This window comes from Neodiprion fabricii, chromosome 3 (genome assembly GCF_021155785.1).
Source record: "Neodiprion fabricii isolate iyNeoFabr1 chromosome 3, iyNeoFabr1.1, whole genome shotgun sequence".
In the NCBI taxonomy this organism is placed as follows: domain Eukaryota; kingdom Metazoa; phylum Arthropoda; class Insecta; order Hymenoptera; family Diprionidae; genus Neodiprion; species Neodiprion fabricii.
In genome coordinates, this window is record NC_060241.1 from 17814448 (window position 1) to 17828495 (window position 14048).

At 36.4% G+C, this 14048-nt stretch overlaps 1 protein-coding gene across 2 annotated transcripts in view; it reads right to left on the reverse strand.

Annotated features, from left to right (window-relative positions):
• Positions 1–3496: 3496 nt before the first annotated feature.
• LOC124177570 (ecto-NOX disulfide-thiol exchanger 2) overlaps positions 3497–14048 on the reverse strand; it is a 28686-nt gene continuing 18134 nt past the window's right edge. The window contains exons 8-10 of one of the 2 annotated variants that reach the window (XM_046560079.1): positions 12314–12508; positions 8578–8887; positions 3497–5464 (exon numbers count right to left, since the gene is read on the reverse strand). In XM_046560079.1, the coding sequence (XP_046416035.1) occupies positions 5247–5464; positions 8578–8887; positions 12314–12508 (723 nt within the window). In that variant the 3' untranslated portion in view covers positions 3497–5246. The remainder of the gene's footprint in view (positions 5465–8577; positions 8888–12313; positions 12509–14048) is intronic. The other variant, XM_046560080.1, reaches the window with a different exon arrangement.

The following is a 14048-nucleotide window of genomic DNA, read 5'->3' on the forward strand; positions in this document are numbered from 1 at the left end:
TAGATGTGTGTATGGTGGAAATACACTGATCGAAGAACGTGATTCAACCTGAATAATCAGGTCTGAATGTTGAATTGATACTGAGTGCACGTGATTTCACTCCGACTGCTCGAAAACGACTGATGCTGCACGGCGTTCAGAAGAGATCCAAACAGATCTAAATCAGTTCTCTGAAGGATGGAAGACAACAATCCCCCCCCCCAACCCCCCCGCCCCGACCTTTTCCCATGGAGGGGGGGGTAGCTGCACGCGCCTGCCTAGCTGTTCTTCCCCTCTTGCGGCCCCCACTCCATGGGTAGAGCGACAGAGAGGGCGAGAGAATTATTATCTTCCGTCCTCTAGAGAACCGATTCAAATCCGTTCACAGGACGCTTACGCCGTTGCTTAGGCTCTATTTTATATATCCCTATGGTCCCATGGGCCGGGTGAAAACACTACGTAAGTTACGCGCAACGCGATCTCATGTTTAGGAGGATTGCCTTAACATGCGACGTCAGCCGAAGTTTGAATTCTCCGACCAACGGCGTTGACTGAATATATGTAAAGACTGATAGCGTTATGGGACTTTTGGGAATCGAAAATGGACGAGTTCAATTCATTGTCAACCGGTCTCCTCTGCGTCCTACCTTGCACGTACAACTCGATCCGGCAAGCGGTCGGTACGTATAGACGACAAGAACTGATGTTACCATCGCTCACCGCGTGTGCTCAAACAATGTAGACCGAATATTATTATGCTTATAGAATGACGAACGGGAACAGACTGATATTTTCATTTAACCCCGTAACGAACTAGTATACTTTTCTACTATGTACGTAGTATGTAAGTACCGTCATAGTTATCCAAGTTGCCGAATAATATTACAATGAAAAACGAAAAGAGATGAACAAGTATGATTAAACATTACGTAGGATATCTGATTACTATTTAAGAATAAAGAAGTGTAACATCCATTACTATAAGTAGAATATAACAAAAGTTGCATGATATAATTATTGTTGTAGTTCGTCTTGCACATACAGGTGCAATGTATGTACCATTGCAGGATACGATATTGTATTGTTACTATATCATGTACCCTGCATAGAAGTAATAAATAAATAAATCTATTTGTATTTTTTTGTTTCTGCTTACCTGTTGGTCCTACAATGCTGCAAATGCCTTTTTTGCAATCCTTGGGGTCGAATTAGTCTCGAAAGGCCGTTTGAATCGATGCTAAGAGGAAAGTTTTTCTCTCGAAAAAAAAGAAGGCCCCTTTGGATTTTTTCGGTCAATTTTGGAGAAATTTCAAAAAATTCTGGAATCGAATCATCCAGACCCTATATCGACGTAGCTTTGCGAAAGGAATCTATTACGTGCTGTCTCGGATCTCTGCGAACAACGAATCAAAAGTTACGGCCGAAAAATTAATATATTATTTTATCAACTAACTCTCAGATCTTAGCTTGCGCTTCTCAGCGAAATTTTTGTATTAATATATTTAATTTTTTTATTTATTGTTATTCAATTAATTTTTAGATTTAATGTGAATTGTGCTCCATTGTTGTGAAGTTCCTGTATTACCTTAAAAAAAAGAAACGACTTTTTTTGAGCTGTTGATAGCAAAATCAGGATCAGCAGAAAAAGTTGGACATAATTGAAAAAACTGATCTCAGCAAGTTCAATTGTTCAATAGATTTTCCAATTTCGTGGAATAGGGTTCCCCCCACTCCGTCTCCATACGCGACATCACACTTGTCCATGAATTAACCGCACAAATAAACGGTACGTTCATAATTAATCTCTTTCAAAATTTGATTACGGTTATTATGAGGCTTTGTCTATATTGTACCCAAATTTTAGCTCCTTATGTCACAAAGAGCATCTGCAATAATTGTTTTAAAAAAATGATATCCCCCCTGATACACTTTGAACCATTTTTTGTTTGTATTTTCATGTAAGAATAACAGCTATTGAATAATGATATCCCGATTCTGTAACATGAAAATTGGAGGAGTAGTTCCATTTGAATATGGGCAAAAAACGTTCTCCCCTTTTGCAGCCATTTTTCACCCAGGTCGTTGTAAGAAATGATAGTATGTAGGATTCTTCGGGATTAATGTTTTTCAAGTTTGGGTGTTCTCCGATAATATTGCAGTCTGAAAATTCCGTGCAAGAAAAGTCGGTTTTTTTTAAAGTCGAACAATCTGGCTGGTTGCACATTGAAATTGATTAATTTATTTTCTTGCAAAGTAATAAGAACTTGCTAAAACGGTCATTTCTGCAATAACGAATAATTCATGAAATATTGAATTTATATCTTTTAGTCTTGGAATATTTGTCTCTTGGTATACCAAAAAAGGTGTGCAAAACCGAAGCTCGATCGGATGAATACTTTTTGAAACGAGCTCCTTGAAATTAATACAAACAAATTCTTATAAAACTTTTTTTCTCTTAAATTAATAGTTTCGTCGCGATAACTTAAAAATATCCTTCCACAAACTTCGACTGCACCGCATATTATTGCGCCAAAAAATCTGTGGCTGGAAACACATAGACCTTTATCCCGGGCATTAGCTTTATAAGAATATGCAAACCGTATCCGTCCTGGATTAGTGCCACACAAAAATGCTTCATTTCCTGAATTAACAGTTTACTCTTTTGGTGTGAAGTATCACCGCAAATTTATTTGGGTTTTTCACTTTTTTCCCGAAAAATCATGAGATTACACTCTGAGATGTGATAAAAAATTTACAAATTATTATATTATAAATAAAATTTGAGTAAAGTCTACGAACAGGTATCAAATGTATATAAAAAAGATACTGTAATGAGCATGTAAAAATAATGTAATATCAATATATGCCTTTGAACTTGAACTTGCGTGGTGCGAGGTATCGAGGCAAGTGTAGTCAGCACACATATTGGAGTGTCCCAAGCCCGAGTGTATCTGTCGTCGTACTGAGGCAAGCGTACTGTGCACATGTATTGAGTTTCGCAAGCATATTACTGCACGTTGGCTGTGGTCCTGAAGAAGACCTCACGTAATATACCCGGCATCCAAGGTGTTCCGAACCGAGAGTTAGTATCATTGTATTATATTGTTATTCTGCCAAATATGCTGCACCATTAAGCTTATATCTACGGTATCGTTTGAATAATCATTGTATTTTACCAAGTGCAAGGCACCGTTTAGTTTATCCTTCACTAACACAACTCATTCGGCCAGAATTACAATATCGAACCTTAGTTAACTCCTGAGCATCTTCAGTCAACGCCTGAGCATCATCAAACTGCACTACTCGGGGTCGAATAATTTCGCGCCAGGTCCGACGGAAATCTGACGGTTGTAACCGTCAATACGCGCAATTGTTTCAAGATTACGTGAAATTACATGAAGACCCATCATGGTTTAGCTATGTCAAACCCCCAACGCAAAAAAACCTTGAAACACCTACGAATTTTGATCGCTAACATCTGGTCGCAATTGCCAATTAGTTAGTCAATTTGACAAGCAGATGTGAAACTTGCTGCGATTTAGTTGCATCTACAAGAGAATTAGGATATAGTAACTCAATGGATCATATAATTTTCCGCATGCGGAATTGAGCGTAGTTTCCTAAGACAGTCACCGGTGTCATGGTATGCACTTTGTTGTGTTAATTAATTACAATAACCAATTAAACAATCGATGGATCCTTCGAATTATCTGAATTCCCGATAAGGTGAGATTTACCTGTACATTTTGTTGGTTTTTTTTTATATAAGATTTTGCCATCGAGTTTTCGATACGCCGCACTATGACGCTTATTTCACTGGTGCGGTACTCCAGTCGTATTGAAAATACTATTCAAGTTGAACTTTTGCCCGTTTCTCAATAATTCAGTAGATATAGTGCATAATAATTTCTTTCGGAATGGAAGAGAGAAGAATAAATTCAAAGACGGGAAAAATAACCAAGTTCAAAAAATGAAAGAAAATGTAATGTGTTTGTTTGGGTGTAGAGGTCAGTCAAAAGAACTTTATAATATAACAACTTGACCCCGAAAGGGGCTGTCCTCAAACAATGAAACCACATCATTATTCAATTTTAGCAACTTACATCAATCAAGAGAAAGTATAGTACTGTTGTTGCCGATTTTACTGATCGTCATCAAGACTGCCAAATTTTGCGAAAAACAAAGCACCAGTGACGCTCAAATGGCGGGATAGCGGAATTTATTATTCTGCAAAGACGTAGAGTTTTCTGCGGGTGTCATATAATTTTGTGTAAATCGCCGAAATCATGTTCAGAATTCTAACAGTAACCGTAGCATTTCGGACAACATTTTCACTGAGGCCACTATTTTCTTAAAATATTAGAAATAATTTCAACAAGTTGAGTATTCCACCATCGATATTGGCAACTTTAGTTCAGGACCGAATCGTCAGGCGCGCTCACACGTTTTTAGTAGAGTCTTTACAAAACATTGGAAACCGGATGGTATGCTCAAAACTCCTTAAGGCTGTTAACGTGTGGGCTGTGAGATATGGAAGGTAATTCATTAAAAAATATGTAAATTAAGCGTTTCACAAACAGATATGGATCTAATCCTCACATGCGATAGTGCACATTTATTGATCAAACTCTTTCTGCCCCTGAATTTTAGGATGATTCGATGGAGCTTTATCTCCCAAATTTAAAGATAAAAATGAAAAAGGAGTGACACACAGGTGTCAACAAATATATATAATATAACTTTCAGTTTCCTAGCAGTTCGATGTTGAAAAAAGTTTCTTTTTTTTAGATTATGAAGGCAGGGTATCCCTAAAGCACAGTCAACTGCGTGACTCGCTGTTTGCATGTTCATTTTGTAAACAATGTCATATTGCTTTAATTTTTATACCAAAAAGATATACATGAGATGAATATCTGTAGCGTTGGTACTAAAACATCTTGTCACACGAAAATCTTCAAAATGCTTTAACATATATCTTTTTATTTTGAATGAGCTCCTTGTATAGAGTAATAATAATTTACATTATCTGAATTGAATGACAAGCTCCACCTTAATGAGAAAAACCGTTATTCGCTGCAATAATAATTAAAATTTTCTGTTATCATCGAATCACTTCATGCCATTGGATTCTAGATCGATTCTCGCCCATCAGAAGGTATGCTTATCTGGGATCATAGAATTACTCGTCTTTAGCGTATCTTTAATCTAAGTCAATATTATTAGCTACCTAATGTACGTGACAAGGTTTAAAAACATTTACAATGTACTTAGTGCCCGCGGTGAACATTGAAACCACAAAATTGCCAGCGCCTTTCCATGTTTGCTCCAATACCAGAGAGTTCCTGTTTGAAGACTTGTGGAAATCGTTGCATTAGGTTTTCAACTTCGTTTGGTCTAAGTCCTGGTTCCATCTTTTGTAAATATGACCATACATAATCGACACTTGCACCAAAGGGATGAATATGTAGAAAAGTAGCTATCAAACCTGTAAAATTAAAATCGTAACTATAGTAACACAATCTTATTCCTCTGATATAAAAAAAGGTACGATTTTAGTCATCCATTATTGGGTGCCATAAAAATTGATGTTTTTGAGAAAATTCGAGGGGAAAGTATTTCTTGCCTGATATGGTTCCTCCGTGTTTATGGAACAAAAGCACACATATCATAAGTATGAAAACCCATGCTAAGATCAACTATGCATAGTAAGTTTCATGATAATAAGTAAAAAAATGAAAACCGAATACGCCACATGCACAAAAATGACAGGGGTTCAAAAAAAAGTAGACATCAGTGTCGATTTTATAAAAAGTGACACCAATTTCCAGGATTTAATTAGGCCGATACCAGCCATTTTAACGTTTTTCTTGAAAGTAATTCGCGTCAAAGTTATGGGACAACTTTCAATCGAGTTTCACAGTAATCCACTTCATTCTTCAAATACTGAAACATCACCGAATTTTCATACAAATTACCAGTTTTAAAAACTACAGATGTTTATTGGTTGTGTGAAATAATGCAATTTCCACATCAACTCACACTTTCACATTATATTCGATGAACGTAATTCATTCGAAATCGAAATAATGTGCATAGAAACCGTCATTTAATTCATCCCGAATCACACATTCAAATAAATAGATACTGGATTCCGTAAAATTCGAATTTGAAAGTCGCGTTTCCAATTCGTATCGATTTACTGAGAAAAATGTGTGAAAGAAGAGACTCGATTACAAAAGTTCCTGCTGATAATCTTGAATTTTAATGGAGCTTCAACTTTCGGTTTCCAGGTATATATATAGGCTGATAAAACTTCGTACAAATTTAGTCAAGAAAAACCAGTACCGGGCCCAATTTTAATTCTACATGATGCCAACTTCGTGTCCTTAGTTCTATAACAAACATGGAAAATCGACTGACCTTGAAGGAGCAGTCTTAGAACTTTCCGCTATTACCGTTACTTGCGGGTATAAAAATGTGAGACAAAAAGTTTTTGCAATTGATTTTGTTCAAAATTTAATCGATTTAAGTCACATAAATGGACCAAACAGCACAGGTGCACGAGTATGTAATAAGTGCTCCCGCTGACCATCAAATGAATTAATTGCTCGTAAAGGCGAAAGATTGCTGCATGCCAAATGTTAGCGTTCAGTCACCATATTTTAATCGATGTGATAGCAAATAAACCTTATTTTTTATGTAAATTTAATTTCTTAGACACGTGGGCTAAAATTAACAGAGGCTAGTTGTGACAGTGAGTTTAAATCTCTCCTTAAGTAAAAGAGAGAAATGGATGATTCCAGCATAAGAAAGATACTACTGGATTTTGCAGATGTAGCAGTGCCATTTTTCAATATTTCTGGAAAATTTTCAAATTTCTCTCAAAATGTAGTGTGGTGAATATTTTTTGTGTGTAACGATGAAACTTGTTTTGCAGTTTAAAAATTGTCCAGGAATATTAAAAAATGGTGGCACCGCAGCCGATGCCGCAGTAGTATTTTGCTAACAAGTGTATTGCCATTGTGTATAACTCTGGATTGATGTTACCGAAAAACCAAAGATATTATTATTTGCCAATAGTGTGATTAGGAAATCAAAGTAGAACCGTAATTTAAGGCCAGATAAAACACATAAGAATGTATGGATGCACTAACCGATTACAATTAGACATAGGATGGACGGTTGATAAAGAAACCACTCCGGTACGACTTGTAATAAATGACTTGTTAATTTGTGATTCAAAAGACCTGATGCAAAGACTTAAAGTAAGGACTGCGATCTATCTCATGGATATATACCCTATTCACGAAGAGAACAACACAGCGTTGCATAGGTTTGAGCGAAGTGGGGATCAGATGGAAGAAGCAAAGCGGCCTTATTCACATTCAGTGCAGTATGCTAAATTATCGTGCGTTTGGGTCCCTTTGCACAATCGCTGCTTTGTAATCGGAATATATAAAATGATTTGAACATCGCGCTTTCGTTATATAGAAATAGTATATTGTGTTACAAGTGTGGAAAGTGAGCGATTTCCGACAAGTTAAGATTGCAGCGTGCAGGCGAATACAGCAATTGCAAGAGTCTAGTGTAGACGCAGCATGAGCTGAGGTGAGCGCTGTAATCACACAAGTCAGATTTCTCTCATCCACCCATGTAATAGACGCTAATGTGTCCTGACACCTGCTTGAAAGGTTCGATGTTTGAAGCCTGTGGGGCGTGCGTAAAGTGCCACATTTTCGAACAGTACCGTAAAGTAACGTTGACGCATGTGCACAATTGAACACAGTTTCTCATGAGCGTAAGTTACCTAATCCCAATTTTTCGCGCTGTCAGTGACACCTTCATCGCTTAAAAAATCACGATCACTGTTTCGTATTTTTCACGCCATATCGTCATTTTTTCGAAAAAACCAAATTACTTGGTGTGTTTTTGTTTAGAATTGCACGTAAAATTTGGCCTCTGTGTCTTTTTTGGGTTTCGGTGCATAACCTCTGATATTAGTCGAAAATAATAGAAGACATTTAACTGTAAGAACTGACTATAGCATTCTCTTGACCCTGGGACCCTACACATGGATACCCCTAATCCCACGTAATTCTTGCGACTTGCTAAAATCAGTTTTCTTACTTTCTTCAATCGAATTTCCGACAGTGAAAAATTCATATTAGGTTTTTCTCGTATATACTCTTCTATTCTTCAGTCTTTCAGCTTTCGAATGAAAAAAAAACCTTCTGCCACGAACAGTCCGGTAGAAGCGTTGATTTGAAGTTTTGAGGAGTGCGTAACCCTTGTGTAAGTTATTTGTTTCGTATAGATAATGTAGGGTCCTAGGGTTAAAGGGGATAAAACAGACATTTTATTGTGCGAAGTCCGACTAAACAGAAGGAAATCGAGCCAAATACTATATCGTTCTCTTCGTAGACAGAGTACAAGATTCAAGTATCGTCGCATTTCAGCGACCCATGGATTACCTAAAATATTGCGAAAAACTATATGTATATGACACTAAGAAAAATGAAGCATATGTGTATAAAGTAAAATGACTCATGACAGAATAACGAAAAAAAAATCTATGACTGTACTGAATTGGGTCATTACCGATTAGTTTAGCTTCTCTTTGATTAACAGGTACACATCCAGGTAGAAGTAGCGGCGGCTTTGGAGTCCTTGGCTCTTCATTAATGTCATCATCCTTGTCTAAAGTTATTATTTCACTTTCTGCAGGATCCTCCTTTTTCGTTGCATTTAATTTTCCCGTCAAGTCCTTGATCTTCTGATCATCTTGAACTTGTTGTTTCTTCGATTGTACAAGCTGTTCTTGCATTCCCTTTAAGGTTTGCTGCAACATCTTCATTTGTTTCTCCTTTGAGTCAATTTCTGTTTTCGTTTCAGACTTGAGGACATCCACCTAAATATATGACGGATATTTACTATGAATCAGTCAAATATGATTTATTTTTTAGGAAATTCCCTTTTGACTATTTCTCTACTAGGATTGCTTGCTTATTTTTATATATATTTTTAAAACATCCGCAAATCGATGCTCCGTCGACACTACTATTCAATAAAACAAGAATATGTCGTAATATTTTGCGACCTGTTAGTCCATTCCAATACATCAAGGATTGCGACACTACTTTCATCCTGTTAATAGCATTACAGTTCCTTGATTTGTAAGTAAGGAAAATAAAAAATGTATTCTGTATTTAATTGAAGCGAAATCCATCACAAACCACAATTGTGTTTTGGCATTTGTCATAAATTACGTACTGTATTCGTCTTTGTAATTATTCCATCTTATTACGAATTACAAATGTATCATGTAACGCATTTGGTCCTGGTTATAGATAAAAATTGGAATTTATAATGTGCATATAATAAACGAATTAAAATTTTATGCAGGAACGAACATGTACTTGGATCAATTTGCCTATGACACACAGCAAAATCAAATAGATTAACAATTCGAACAAGATTGAACTTCACTCCATCATCTATCTCTCAAAACATTTTTTTAGTCCTTCACGCCGGATAAGTGGCGAATCGAGTCGAATCAGACTTCGAATGGTTATGATTTGCGGGGAAACAGATTAGCCAGTGAGTGAAACGGATCTATCGTACTCCAAGTATCGTGTACCCTTATCCAACACAGTGGAAACCTTTCATTGTCAGTGAAAACTATCGGAAAAAATTCAAATGTGCTGTATGCTCTACAGTGACCATGATCAGTCTCAGTGCGTAAATACACACCTGAGTTGTCAAAGTGTGTGAGAATCAGGGTGGTCCGTATTTACGGTGTTGAGCAATTTTTTCCGGACCAACCGCCAAATCAACTTCAAATAATTTAGAAACAATTGCCAAATTTTTTCAGATTGTTATCTTAAATGTAACCTCTCCCACCAAGGAAGTGGATTTCCTTATTTAAAATATACGTGTTTCGGTCACATTTTCAACATATATTTGGTTTTGAGAGCAATAATTTTCAAAAAAAAACCTATAACTGCAAAAGTTTAGTGGGCTGCTACTGATGCTACTATTTGAGAAAAAATTTTCATCGTCATATCAGGCAATCTAGATGAATCGCACTTCCTCTAAATTAAAAAAAAAGTCTGATTTCGAGGATGTGCAATTAGTCTAGATTGCATGGTATGATGATGTGAAATTTTTCTCAGGTAGCACTAATTCCCAAAATTCCCTAAAACAGCGCCGTTACATATTTTTTTTAAATATTATTACTCTTACAATAAAATATATACTGACAATCAGAATGTGTTCGAAGCATGTGTATTTTAAATTGGGAAATCCATCGTGTTGGCGGGAGGAGTTAGAGTTGAGGTAAAAATCTAAAAAAAATCAAACAATTGTTTTTGAACTATTTGAAGTTGATTGGGGGGGTCTGGAAAAAATTTGTCAACACCATAAACAAGGACCACACTAGTGTATATAACGACGCTTACTGTCAGTGTGCGTGTCCGTACCTCGGTCGTAGAAACTCAATTAGCACGGGTTAATATTTCTCGTTTTTTGAAATGACGATTGAAAAATGAGTCGATCGTCAAACCGATCTCTTCTAGTGCGTCTCTCGTGCACTTGAAAAAATACGTAACCTCGGTGCAGCGAAAAATACTCTGGAGCAAGTGCAGTCACGATTCGACGCATTGAACTCAAACTGTCAGAAATTCCAAGATATGCTTGAGAAGAGCAATCGAATTAAATTCAAAGCAAAAGGTGATCCCCTCGACGCGATCAAAATGCTCTGATTCATATTTTGAGATTCTTACGGACAGTGCAAATAATAATACATGAATGGGAAGCGAACGGTGCTTGATTTAGTCTAATCGCTAAAATCCGCACTAATTGCAGCAATTGCTTTAATCAAGTCAGCACCCCCATCACTCGCGGTTGCAGGATCATCAAACCAGTTGCCAGGTATCGAACTGCTCACTTTTTCGAAAAGTTACTCGGATTGGCAGTCTTTCCACGATCTCTTCACCTGAATAATTTTTGAAAATTCGCATCTCTCGGAAGTGAAAAGACTTCACTAGGTACCTTAAATAGAGTCTGACCGATGAGCTGTGCAAATCATCAAAAATATTGCAACTATCTCTGAGTATTTTGCTCGAGCTTGACAAACTCTCGTGTCACGTTGCGAAAACAAAAGATTCCTGAACAATGTTCATGTCACAACACTTTTCTCTTCGCTATTTCTTGCATTGCGAAAAAATCGTTGTTGGAATAAAAGCGTCCCGTGGATTATTACGATCAAATCATCATAGTTCACACGATGATCCGTAAAATCGGTCCAGAATACTGGAAAGAATTCTTTAGCAAGAAACTCGAGCCTCTCACATTTGCCGAGCTCAAAGCTTTCCACCTCGGTCGCATTTTAATAAAATTCATAATTTATATCATATATTATTTCATTAATTACGAATTTAAGCTTTACTTATCTGGCTACCAAAAAATTACTGAAAAACATCAAGCTAAATAATCGTAGGTTAAAAAATTTTTTAAAAAAAGTAAGAAATATCATTCACTCCCATGACCCTACACTTCGGAAAATGGGAGCGATTAATTTTAACAAGTCTGACAAAAGTCTATCATTCTCAAAACGCTCTACTCTTATTTGTCTAAGTAATTGTTAATGTAATAACAAAGAAAAAGAAATATTTGGTAATAAAATCATACTGCTCCCATTACCCGCATAACATCGAATTGAAAAATAAAAAAAATAATAATTTCATCCAGTTTTTTATTGCAATTTCAAGAGTGACACGTTAGATTAGATAGATACATATGGTGATATAGCTGGTGTAAATGCAATATAGTAACTATGCATTTTCATGGTGTCCAATAAAAAATCCGATACAAATTCAAGGACATTTCCAAGATATTTCTAGGATATTCAAGGACATGCAGAAAAAATAAAAATACACAAATGCAGAGGGCACTGTACATAATCGACACGATTTACGAGACATACGTTATTTCTACTACAACCTGTTAATAGGGAAAAACGAAAAACGCGATTCGAGGTGGAAATTCACTTTTTAAGAACTCAGTAAACAGAAATAAGTATATCATTCGCAGCAAACCTTAAAAATAGGATATTTCCAGGACTTTTTAAGGACAAGCAACATTCAAGGTCATTTCCAGATCCTCAAAGCCTTCCAGGACCACTTTTTCCACAATTACTCACTGTACTAACTTCAACACCAAACTACACTAGCCCTATTTTTTGCTAAGGATTGTAGTGGCTTGAACACCATTTTTTTCCTCATACAAGCCGTGGTATAGTCGTATACGACTGTTAAGCTGTTAACGCATCACGTACCTCATTTTTGTATGCTTCCAATTGACATCGCAGGCTGTCATTCTCTTCCTTCAAATTCTGCAACCCTTCAACGTCGTCATTAGCATCGGATTGACTGCGTGACTTTTTTCGTTGAGGTTCATCCTCGGAATCTGAGACGTCCATCTCACCTTCACCTTCCATCAATGCCTCTTCTAGTTGCACTGCTTTGATTTCCTGTCATTAAATTTTATACAATTTATATGTGTCCATAGGCGGTTTAAAAACTTAAAATTTACATTCACAATCATCGGCATGCACATCGTATAACTGTGGCGAGGTACCATATTTGTACAGTATTTTTGTTTGTTCTATGTACAGAGCCATTAATTTTTTCCGTTTGACTTACACAGAGCCAGCCAACAGCACTGTATTCCCGGGCCGAGTGACTATAACAATGTACGACTTGTCGTTAAAATTGATATTCATTATTTCACAAGCATATCATTGGACGATTTTATGATTCGTTGACAAATAATTTTTGGAACTCAGTGTAAAGCGAAGCCTGTAATTATCGCATTATGAAATGTGTCTGCAGAGGTTGAGGAGGGCCCATGCAGCTGAAATAGCGATGCGACAAGGTTGCTGATGTTTTTTAGAATGCTATTTCTTTCGAAGATCAACTTTGCCAAAGCTTAACATCGTTTGAATACTTCCTCATCGCTTTAGAAATTGCGATTTTTGAAATAAACGAGATATCAAGAAATTCAAATCTGAGATTGTTCGAAATATTCTCCCAAATACATGAAGGAATCAGTAACCCTTAATATTTAAAATTATGTGAGTTAATGGGTTTTTAACAAACAAAATACTCGAAAAACGGCGTTTTTGATAGAATTCATCAGTAGTGTTCACGGCGAACGAAGGTCTTTATGCACCTATTGAACACACATTCTTTTGTTTAACTTTACACCATCACGGGCGTTAATAAAACAATGCTGAATATTTCTTTCTCAATGATCGAAAATGTGAGAAACCAGATTCATGTACTGCGCGAAGTTATTCCTCGACGGAAATAGTATTTTTTGAAAAATCAGCAACCTTGTTACATCATTATTTCATAGAGCTGATTTCAGCCGATGGCCCCCCCTTAAGGGTTCACCCAACTTTTCAGATAATGACGCCTTAGTATTAGGGGGACGGTCAATTTATTTCTTGAGCAGTTTTTTACGAGGAATTCGATGGTGATGAAATGAAAACAATTTTAAAAAATTCAACCCTTGTTGGATTTTTTTTTCTTGAACAAAGTCGACTATTGTAACATCCATCCATAAAACTTTGAAGAATATCATTTTATATTCGGTAAAAAAAAAAAAGACGACTCAAAAAATCAATTTCTCGTATTTTGGAAGCACATTAAAAAAAAAAGAAAATTGTTTTCTGCTTGAAAAGTACAGTAAATTTTTTTCAATTTTCATTGCTCGCCCTCCTTATATCTTATAGCTTTGGATTGCTTTACCACTTTTGCTATCCTGTTTGCAATAAGCTTTTTTTTTGGATTTTTTAAAAAATCATTGTTGCGAGCTTTAACCGCCTTCGCTGTTCGCAGATCTCGACGATGCACTATGATTTTCGTCACATAGTAGCATAAGAATCTTAAATGCCAAGGAAAGTCGTGTGCTGACTCAGTTGAGAGATTTGTTCTAACATTCTAACAGAATATGCTTGCCAAATTTCAGCTTGACGCACCTAATTCAAGATGGCGGACGTACAAGAA